The 11816-nt window shown below is 43.1% G+C and overlaps 1 protein-coding gene across 4 annotated transcripts in view; it reads right to left on the bottom strand.

Annotated features, from left to right (window-relative positions):
• The window catches only part of myo5b (myosin VB), a 60972-nt gene that overhangs the window by 3113 nt on the left and 46043 nt on the right, over positions 1-11816 (bottom strand). For all 4 annotated transcript variants that reach the window (XM_085792675.1, XM_085792678.1, XM_085792677.1 and 1 more), the window contains 4 exons: positions 10543-10694; positions 10369-10458; positions 7450-7600; positions 1180-1474 (listed from right to left, as the gene is read on the bottom strand). In XM_085792675.1, the coding sequence (XP_085648801.1) occupies positions 1180-1474; positions 7450-7600; positions 10369-10458; positions 10543-10694 (688 nt within the window). The remainder of the gene's footprint in view (positions 1-1179; positions 1475-7449; positions 7601-10368; positions 10459-10542; positions 10695-11816) is intronic.

The raw sequence follows: 11816 nt of genomic DNA, 5'->3' as shown, positions 1-11816 counted from the left end.
GACTAAACCAACTAAACTAACTAAACCAAGTAAACCAACTAAACCAACTGCACTAACTAAACCAACTAAACTAACGTAACCAACTAAACTAACTAAACCAACTAAACTAACGTAACCAACTAAACCAATTAAACTAACTAAACCAATTAAACGAACGTAACCAACTAAACCAACCAAACCAACTAACTAACGTAACCAACTAAACCAACTACACTAACTAAACCAACTAAACCAACTGCACTAACTAAACCAACTAAACTAACGTAACCAACTAAACTAACTAAACCAACTAAACTAACGTAACCAACTAAACCAATTAAACTAACTAAACCAATTAAACGAACGTAACCAACTAAACCAACCAAACCAACTAACTAACGTAACCAACTAAACCAACTACACTAACTAAACCAACTAAACCAACTGAACCAACTAAACCAAATAAACCAACAAAACCAACAAAACTAACTAAACTAACGTAACCAACTAAACCAAACCTCTGGAGCCTGAAAAATACAGATTTTTTTTGTCAGTTCTCAAATCTTCGGGGGCCAGAAGAGCCTTTAAAAAGTGATATTTCCATCATGTGTCCCTTTTAAGATCCAGACCTACACTTCCCTAAAAGTGTGAGTAAGACGCTTGATAACTAACTTTTGAGTGCAGCTTTCAGCGAATAACTTTTTTACTCTTAGCAGTGATTTTAGGAGTAGTGTGATAACGGCCCCAGGTCTCTGTGGTCCAGGTATATTTTGAAATTTGTTTATTTGGATAAAACCCCTTGAGATGTATCATCTCGTTTTCGAGGGGGTCCAAACATATAGACAAACATAGATTCAACAGACAAACATGTTCTCAACAATATAGAAAAACAAACAGACAAATAAACAAACAAAACAAGCAAACCAAAAGACAAGAACAATAGTACAAACAAGGACAAACCACAGTTATTGTAACTACATTGGGACAAAACAAAACAAAACAACCATAGTAGGGCCACAAAGGTCAACACTGGGACTAAAAAGACAGTATATAATGATAAGTAACAGATCAACAAATCAGAAATGCGTCTTCAGTGAAAACAGGAACAGGTCACCATGAGATGAGAAGACAAAGCATGCTTGAAAATACCAAGAGAGGAACTGGATCTGATATTAGCAGGTGTGGGGGGCGTGGCCTCACCTGAGCTGCATGCCGGTGCTCCAGGAGCAGACGTCCTTGCGCAGCAGCAGGTTGTTGAGCGTGACGGCGTTGATGCAGTGGAACAGCTGGCGGACCACCTGGCCCACGATCTCGGGATCGAGGCCGTGCTCCCTCATGACGGCGTGGAACTGGCCCAGCTGGCGGATCAGAGCCTCCAGCGTGTAGCTGCTGGCTCCGCCCCCCTCCATGTCCATGCTGGACGAGCGGTTCCTGTAGCCCATCGGCTTCACGCCCGCCAGGCTGGGGATGCTCTCGCTCTCCAACATGGCCGACACTGGAGGGAGGCGGGGTCAGAGGTCAGACATGATCGATACTATTTTGATAATTGAATTTTGATGATCGAATAATCAGTTTGAGTGGTTATTAAAGGTGTACAGAAATGGCCGTTTGTCCTGTTTGTTGCGCCGAGTTGTCACGAGCTGCAACACGAGTTTACCCGAGTAAGGAAAACGAATTTGATTGGTCGTTATCGAGCGGGCGGGATATTCAAAGCTTGGGGCGAGACCGAGCTCGGTGTGTGTGTCTCAGACGTTTGAATGACGGATTATGGATCCAATATCAGTGGCTGGTGAATCGTGTACAGGCTGACGTATGATCCGTGCGCCTGCATTATCCAATGTGAAAAAAAAATACACACTTTCATCCTTAATTTACTCAAAAATAGAATTATGCACAAAGTTTGGCCTACATCGTCTGATAGATGAGTTATTACACTAATTTTATGACCCAGAGTGGGCTTAAATTCAATTTTCTTTTCTGTACACCTTTAAGAAAAAAAGTCAAAATTCTCTGATTTCAGCTTCGTAAAGGGTTACTTCACCCAAAATCGATCATTCACCAATCATCTACTCGGCGTCATGCCAAGGAAGGGTTTGGAGAACTTTCTGACTCATCAAAACGCTTTAGGAGTTCCAGGCGGGGGGGGGTCCGGCTGGCAACGGGTTTTCATATAATGGCGGCGGATAGAGTTCACTTTTGAATCATCCAAAACACACACTATGAAACATCCAGATACCTCCATACTGCTCGTCTGTACTGACCCAAGTGTCCTGAAGCCGCCACATGAAAAAGTTGTTCGGAAAAAATTAATTTGATCTGTTTTGAGATGTTCGTTCGTCGTTGTAAACCATTGGATGTATGGTGTAAACACGGAAGAACATCTCGCAGCCACCGGGAGCTGCTGCTACAGCAAGGCTAAAAACAGAGATCACATTCATTTTTTCTGAACAACTTTTTCATGTGGCGGCTTCAGGACACTTGGGTCAGTACAGACGAGCAGTATGGAGGTATCTGGATGTTTCATAGTGTGTGTTTTGGATGATTCAAAAGTGAACTCTGTCCGCCGCCATTATATGAAAATCCGCAAAGAGTTTTGATGACTCTGAAAGTTCTCCAAACCCTTCCTTGGCATGACGGTGAGAAAACTGGTGAATTGTTGATTTTGGGTGAAGTATCCCTTTAAATGTGAATATTTCTGGTTTCTTTGTTCCTTTATGACAATAAACTGAGTCTCTCTTTGGTTTGTGGACAAAACAAAACATTTGAGGACGACGTCTTGTGGTTTGAGAAACACTGATTGATATTTTTCAACATTTTTCAACATTTTATCGACCAAACAACAAATCAATTAATCGTTTAAATAATTTGACCGATTAATCGATAATGAAAATAATTGTTAGTTGCGGCTTTATTGGTCCCGTCTACATATCTGATCAGCTGACGTCTGCAGGGGAAACCATGACAACGATGACATCAGCGAAGATAAAGATGAGGACTAGGGGGGGGGTTTGTTGCACCTGTCACTCTTACAGTAAAGTGTGTGTGTGCTGATAGTGTCTATTCGGTTTCCATGGTAACGGTGGTCAACAGATGAGTCATAAGAGAAAAGTCCCGACAAGTTAAAGTAATTGTAAAACACACACACACACACACACACACACACACACACACACACAGATGTTGATCAGTGCAGGCAGGTGGAGTCAGAAACAGGAAGTGACACTTGAGTCATCGTTTCGTCAGAACAGATAAAACTCATCGTTGACCTCTGACCTCAGACCTGAGACTGGATCTGCATTTGAAACCACATGCATGCATTTCTCTGCAACAGAGAGCGGTAGCGGTAAAACAGGTGAAAAGCGGTTTTAATTCCCACTGTAGAGCTGTTAACACGTCACTTTATTAAAGGTAGGGGCTCGAGATCCTCTTCTGGAGCATTTTATACTAAACTGTTAATAATCCTCTTCACATTGCAACAAAGTAATTAAATGCTTTTTCACAAAAATTTTAAAAAAGTCAGTCACCTGTGGGACGGACAATCCTGTAAAAACAACATCCAATCACGTAACGTGCGCGATCAGTTTTCAACGAGTTGCGACGTGGAAAAGACAACGCCAGTGATCCAATGTACCACACTCCAGTCTGGTAGGTGGTGATGCAGCTCTGAGCTGGATGCTGATTGGTTTATTATGATGTTAGGTGTTTTCTTTCACCTTAAAAAGGGATAACGAGGAGTTTCTCCAGCGGCAGAACCAAAAATTCTGCGACAATAAAAAAGTTTCATATTAATGTGGATGAATCTACGTTACCCACACTTGTTAATGGCTCCATTTTCGATAAATATATCGTTTTGTCTCTATCGTTATTTTGGTATTATTAGCGGTGGAAATGCTGGGCGAGCCGACCAGTGTTTCCTTACTTTTGGTTTCGTGGACGCTGCCTGGCGAGTCGTGAGAATAATGCCGCCGAATCGCCGTTCATGGTCGGAACTACGACGGTATCTGAAGACGTCCGTCTTGCGCCGGCCCAAGAATTTCACCGTGCGCGCGGAGGCTCATGGTAAATGCATGGTAAAGTGTGAAAACACTTTGCTTTGCAAAAGTCCTCGTTGTCCCTTTAATGAGCCGTGAGAAAAAGCTGGAGGACAGTTGGGATTACATCGGGTCGAGCTGTGAGGGCGACACTTTCACAGCTTCACCTTGATGTGAACCAACTCTAAACAATCGCTGTGTGTTCCTGAGCTCTGAAGGGTTCAGAGAGAAGTCTGAGGAACGGGGCTGGGACTCAGGGGCGCCGAAAAGGTGGGGTAAAGGAGACGGATTCTAGGGGCCCATGATGGAGGGGGGCCCAAAGAGGCCCCTAATGATGATGAAATGATAATACAGAAAAAATAATATGACGCTAAGTTATTAACTAACATATAATCACAAATATTTTATTTTCAATGTCCTGGTAACCATAACTTTATTTGTTTTGGAAACGTCAACGCCTGCAGGGCCCCCCCTTTCCCCCCTCTATTTCTGTAAAATGGTTCAGTCCGCCTGGATCAGCTGCAGGTAGCGCACCGGCGGTTTGTCACGGACAGCGCCACAGCAGCAAGGAGGCGGAGACGGCAGTATTCCACAAAAATGAAAAGAAAAGAAATTAAAGGTTCATGAGGCAAGAAATTCACATGCGTTTTAAGTTTTTTACTGCTAATGGGCGATGAAGCGTTAAAAACCAAAAAGAATGAGCCCACTCGCGTATCTCTCCGTTGCCTTGAACAGGCTGTGTGCTGCGTAATGCGCTGCAATTCTGGGTCCGAATTTCCCGCGCTGTCCGCGGATGTGACGTCAAATGACGCTGCATGCGCGTCCTCGACAGCTTCGGCTTTCACCGCTTGCGCCCAGCGGTCGGCGGATGTCTTGCAGCCTGAACAGTTATGTGAGCAGGACAGGAGTAGTGAAATAACGTCACTTTCTTACATTTTAATATTTTTTCATGCGAGAAAGTGACAGTTTAGATTCCCAATCTGTTGTCAGTTTATCCAAATAACGTACTAGATTTGCTCCGACATTTTTCGGAGGAGTGCAGAGCCACACACGCAGCAGCAGCAGCGGCTCGTCACAGAGGCTGCAGCCGGGGAGCTGAGCTCATCGGCCGGGCAGCAGCTGTCCTCCTCCCAGGGAAGAAAACGAGCCGAGTAACTTCCCCACAGGTTTTTAGAGGTTTTCTGCCGGCTGGTTGAATTGTTTTTAGGAGATAAATGCTGGATGAAATCTAACAGTGGCACTGTAGCAGTCGGATATTAGTTCATGAATGAAAAGTGAAGCTTCAGGTGTGTGTGGGCAGCGCAGCCTTGGGGCTCTGTACAAAAATCACCATATTTAGGCTACTTCAATAAATAAATAAATAGTTTTACAATGAGCCGATTGATTCATCCGCGGTCAGTTTATCCAAACAACGCCTGTAAGGAAATTCTCCGACGTGTTCGGAGGAGTGCAGAGCCACTAGAGCAGCCGAGCGGCACCAGCGGCTCACAGAGGCGGCGGCCGGTGCTGACCTGATGCCCGGGCGGTCAACCTCCCGGTGTCGCGGTAAATTGAGCACTGTACAATGAGCGCGGCATGGCGCATTTACTGTTTATTAACAGCCAGGCGGTGTGTGTGTGTGTGTGTGTGTGTGTGTGTGTGTGTGTGTGTGTGTGTGTGTGTGTGTGTGTGTCGTGAGAGAGACAGCAGGTAGAGGGGCTGACTGGCAGAGATGAGAGACAGTGAAGCTGTTCTTTTTTTCTGTGAGAGACTGCTGCGGCGGACCCAAACCAAACTGTGGCGGCTGATTAATGGAAAACACTGGTATAGTAACGTTATGCCGTTTCCAATTCAGCCACAGTGTCACTGTCACAGCATCAGCTGCTGATGTGGAGAGTTGATGCGCGCTCCCCCACCAGCTTGGCTGATGGCTGCAGTAACCCTGACGGCCACTACGGCCGTTGTATCGCTAATGAGTTTTATTCCTTGATCTTGCCTCAAGCACCTTTAAGAGAGAAGGAGTTGAAGGGTCGACAATATGTCACCCAGTATTTCAGAAAAAAAGGTGGGTTTGTTAGTTGTTGTGGATAGTTATGGAATATTAACTTTGTCCCTGTCTGTGGTCTATAAGATAGCTCACTTTTCTCACCATGTTAGCTCAAGAAAACTCTGGATTTTTACATTTCACTGTTATTTTAGTTAAATAATCAATCCAGTCAAACATTTATCAAGCTGTTCTTATTCAATTAGTTGACCTCCCCTCTGTCAAAATGATGCCTCATTCTGAACAGAGTCAAGTGCACCAGCAGCTGCAGCAGCTGTCTGTCAGCCCACAACTTCCCCTGCCCCAGAACCAGCCCTGGTGCCCCCACATGAGGAAGGAGGTTAGCAGCTGTGTGTGTTGAAATAATAATAATAATAATAATAATAATAATAATAATAATAATAATAATAATACATTTTACTACAGTCTCAAAACAATACAAAGGTGAATCTTATGGGAAAGATTAATGAATGAATGAAAAAATAAAAATAATTTTGAACAATTTTAATGGTTCAAAAAGCATAAGCCCTTCTAAAAAATTAAATAGAACACGTGCAGTAAGTAAGCTCTCAGTCCAATCTGAGAAGTTCACATGTTGGTGACTAGGCTATGCCATTAGTTATATTATAGGAAATACTATATAATTGTATGTAATGTATGTCATGTACACTCTACAGAGGCAGGTCCAGGACCCTCTTCTGGTTTGTCAGGGAGGAATGTGGAGGAAGGGATGGAAGAGGGTACAGATGAAAGTGAGAGCGCAGAAACACAGGCGACAGAGAGTGAGGACGAAGATGTTGAAAGTAATTGAGAGGAGGATGGACTGAATGAGTGTACAGAAAGAGTCAGGAAGAAAAACAAGCTGATGTTGAGGTATTTGAAAGGGAAGAAGATAATCTGACTGGTGACCCTGGTTTCTGGCCAGCAGATTTTACTGATCATTGTTTATTTCCTATTTAAGAATCAGTGTTGCAGCAAATAAATTAATCAAAATGAATTCTATACATGTCAACTGTCATGTTGTTCTTCTTTCACAAATATGGTAGTGATAGTCAAAAATACCATTAAAATGCATAATTGTATGTAGCCTACGTAAAATAGCATCAAAAAATGTTGCCGCTGTGTTGGGGGCCCTGTAAAGATTCTTTTCATGGGGCCCAAAATCCCTAGCGGCGCCCCTGCTGGGACTTTTCACTTGTGTATTTTCAAAATGTGGACGATGTAGCCTGGTCAGATACTTTTCCTGAATCAGTTACGACATCTGGGAATTTTTCGCATACTGCAGACTTGGCTTTAGTTTGCATGACACATACTACAGTTTGGCCACATCAGTGCGTACTAGCAGGAGAGTGTGTGGTTTTGAATACAGCCTGCCTGGATGTGTGGACTGATCCGGTCTGAGGTGGACGGACTCACCGATCATGGGCTGGATGGTTGCCTCGGCGACCCTGATGAGCTGCTGGTAGATCTGGATGGAGAGGTCGCTGAGGACCTGTCTGTACTCGGCCAGGTCGAAGTTCTTCAGACAGTGTTCGTTCTGCTTCGCCGTGTTCTGGGTCATGAACACCTGAACGCACCACGACAACAACACAACACAACAGGTCAGAGTCATGAACACCTGAGGGGTTTTCCAGAAAGCAGGTTATGTGAAAATTCATAGTAAATGAGAGTAAATGAACCCTGAGATGAGGGAAACTCTGGGTTTTCCGTGTGCTCTCAGATCTGAACTTCTTTGTTTTTATCACTTTGCAGGATTAACTAATTAGAAAAAAGAGAAATAGCCTAACTCACATTCTATTTGGCTTTATTCAGCTTACTTCCTACAGATACAAATCAGTAGGCCTAGATTTTTATAGTCTGTCTTTTTCATTTGTCGCTCCAAGTCTACAATTTCTTAAAGGGATAGTTCAACATTTTGGCAAACTGGCCCATTGCCATAATCCCTATAGTCATAGCAGTAGGTTCGTTACCTTTGATTGTCGGTGCAAGCTATTTTTAGAACGGCGGAGCAGAGCCGTGAGCTGCTCAGAGCTACGCTACGGAGGCTGATGGGATTTCTTGGTTTCCCTCATCAAACTCATCAAATACACAATCCAACAACTCCAATACGCTCTGGTGGACAAGTTGTGACCTGCACATTTACCACGCTATGAGATAATAACACAACGTTACCAGACAGAGTTGTTTTAGAGGGAAATTCATGCAAAACCGCTGATGTGCGTTGCCTTCAGGGACAGTTTTTCATCAAGCAGTCTCTGCATTTACCTCTACAACAACTCTGTCTGGTAACGTTGTGTTATTATCTCATAGCGTGGTGAATGTGCAGGTCACAACTTGTCCACCAGAGGGTTTTGGAGTTGTTGGATTGTATAGAAAATAGCTTGCACCGACAATTAAAGGTAACAAACCTACTGCTATGACTATAGGGATTATGGCAATGGGCCAATTTGACAAAAGTGACCTGACCCAGGACCAACTCCTCCACCTCTGTCAGACATGACAGAGGTGGAGGTGACCACCACCTCCGTCTTCTTCCACATGTTCATCTCAGCAGGATGTTAGGAGGCAGGATGTGTGTGGGTAAAGAGCTGCTACAAGTTGAAACTGTCACTGCATAAACTTTTACTTTGTTTCATGTCAAATGGGAATAAAACCAAATCATGAGGCTGTTTTTATATTTCACTTTCAGCCGACTGCACATTGAATATCACAGTCAACCACTTTCTCAAAGGTTAATATTAAAGAAAGCGATGTTAGATTCAAAATGAAGAGTTGACTGCTCTGTCAGTGATTCTTATTACAACCGCAGCCGTGTTACTTTTTCTTTTTCCTGGAAAATGTCCTTTTCCTGTTTTCTCTGTTGTTGTTGTCACGGTGACTCACAGTATTGATGCTCCACTGATGATGGTCGTCAGGCACGAGCTCAACTCAGAGTTATTATAATAAGTTAGTTATGTCTGTCTTTTTTTTTTTTATGTCAGGACTGCGGATGGAAACTAGCTCTGAGCTAAATCTGGCACACTTACAGGACGCCACGGAATTAATCTGTTCATTAATGTGCATTGTCCTCAAACAAATAAACAATAAATAAAATAAAATAAAATAAAATAAATAAAACACTGAGAGAGAGTTTGTTGAAGCTCCTCTCTAGAACAACTCCCTGAACGCACCACGACACGACACAACTCAACCGGCCAGAGTCATGAGCACCTGAACGCACCACGACAGCAGGTTGCAGCTGGTTGTCACCTCAGGCTCAGGCAACTCTGCATCATCAACGACATCAGATCGATGAACAAAGCGACGCTGCCGCCTGCAGGTGAGCTCAGGTACAGACACATCACAGACTGAACTGTGACATCATCTGTGACCCGGTTTGAACACGCTGTCAAATTTCAGTCTCTAGTTGTGCAGGTATTGATCAGTGATTGATCTGATCACACAACTCCTACTGATCAATATCATTGATCATTTCAGAGTGAGGTATTTTGTCCCCGTCAGGCTCCTGCAGAATAATGACATTGGTTCTGCTACTGGTCTACAAATCCCTGAATGGTTCAGGTCCAGAACACATGAATGACATCATGTTAGTAGAGTATAAACCAGTTGTTACCAACCTTTTTTGGCTCATGACCACATTTTGACATCACTAATTTCTGGCGACCGCCCATGTGCCATCTCAGATGTTTTTATATGCTGCATTTTATTTGAACTCCATTTATATTTGAGAAATGGAAAGTAGTTCAAGATTGTGTGTGGTGTTTTTAATCATAATTTTAATAATAATAATAATAATAATAATAATTAGTTTAAAAAATATTTTTATCAGTAATTTTTTTAATCAACTACTAGACATTTCAGCCAACAAGATCTACTGACTCAGGTCAGATAGGGGAGCACAGAGTTCAAACTAGACATGGTGAAGCAGCATTTAGCTGTTCTGCTGCTCACAACTGGAACAAACTACCACTTAAATCCAGGTTAAAACATTTCTCTTTTCATCATTTGACGTTTTTGGATTTGCACTGCAAGTCCTCTAAATTGTTTTAATATATACATTCTGTTTTCTTGTACTTTCTTTATTCTTTTTTCTTGCTTTTAACTGTATATTTAATGTTTAAATTTTTTTACTATTCTGGGATATTTTAGTTATTAAAAATTGTATATTTTTATGCCGTTCTTTTTCCGTTTCTAGTTCTTACTGTTAAATGTTTTGTCTTTATGTAAAGCTCATTGAGTTGCCCCTTGGTATGAAATGCACTAGGTCTATATAAATATGTGTGAAACCAGTCGCCGACAGAGTGCATCATGGTCCGTGACCCCGCCCCCTCTGACCTCGTCACCGCTGTACTGCTTCAGGCAGTGGAGCAGGCGGCTGGTGTTGGCGAGCCAGAAGGACGTCGTCTCAAAGTCGTCGTTGTTCTTCTGCACAGAGGAAACGGACAGACAGGACGATCAGACACACGGCGCTTCAGGAGGACGCTCACCCGTGGGCGGAGCCACTCTCACCTTGAGGACCTTCTTGATGGCGTTGATGGTGGACGTGAGCAGAGACTCCACCTTCTGGTCGTCGTTGATGTAGTCGGCGTGACGGATGCACATGAAGAGGACGTAGGCGGGAAGACAGGGGACGGTGGTGGACACCATGTCGGGCTTGATGTCTGCAGACACACACACACAAACACGCACACACGCTAGCTGTGTTAACATGGACACAAATAACCAGAATAAAATAGGAATAAATGCTGATCGGAATAAAATTGCATCATGTTAACACGTCGATTGAAATGTTTTTATCCGAACGGGTTCATTCGAAAAAAAATTTCTTTCCGATCAAGATGGGTGATTTATGTCAGTCGATTTTTGGATCAAGATCCATGTAAACGGTAAATCTGATCAAAGTCGTCTCTGTTTCTGACCTTCATCCACTGGCTCCTGGCTTTTGGTGGTGGACGGGGCACAAAATTAGAGACAACTACTGTGCTAACCAGACATTAAACCTCCATCTTTGATCAGTGGTGGGATGTTTTGATTTCTAGAGTTCTAAACGGGGCTGAAATCCAACGGGACCAGACCCATGGTCACGAGCATTAATTCTCGGCCCGAACCCGGCTGGACTCGACCAAAAAGAAAGAGGAAAAATGACTTGAGTCATATGTACAGTTGTGAAAAAATAGAAAAAGCATGCACATCCCTAAGTCTAAACGCTGGGTGCCGGACAACACAAGTAAATGATAAGAAAAAGGAAAGTCTGCACACCAACAACAGCTCCAGAACAATAATTTATTATTACCAAAAAGGGAGTAACGTTTCGGGTTAGAAACCCTTCCTCAGACTGTCTGAACAACCAGCGCATGTCACACAGCTGTAAAACGTCTGTTCTGAATAATGATGTAAACACCATATCGGATTAGATCAGGGTGGTCAAAACATGCACCCCGGGGGCCAAACCCGGCCCGCCAGAGGGTCCAATCCGGCCCACAGGATGAATATGTGTGAAAATCACATCAATGGCAGAAGGGGCCTAGTTGAAATGTCACATATTTTTCTCAAGAAATTTCAGTTTGTTCATAATGTTTTGTGAAAGGATAGTTAATTAAGTGTTAACACCCTGATAATGTAGGCCCTACTTGTACTTCTTTGTACTAAAAGAAAGGGAAAGAGTTTAGAGTTCTCATCATTTCTAGTTTATTATGTTATTATTTTACTGGTCCAGCCCACTTGAGATCAAATTGCGCTGTAAGTGGCCTCTGAACTAAAATGGAGTTTGACATCCCTGGATT

The sequence above is a fragment of the Trachurus japonicus genome, chromosome 12 (genome assembly GCF_045865225.1).
Source record: "Trachurus japonicus isolate A0001 chromosome 12, Traja_1.0".
Classification (NCBI taxonomy): domain Eukaryota; kingdom Metazoa; phylum Chordata; class Actinopteri; order Carangiformes; family Carangidae; genus Trachurus; species Trachurus japonicus.
The sequence above is the reverse complement of the archived record's forward strand: the minus strand, read 5'-3'. Positions and strand labels throughout refer to the sequence as shown.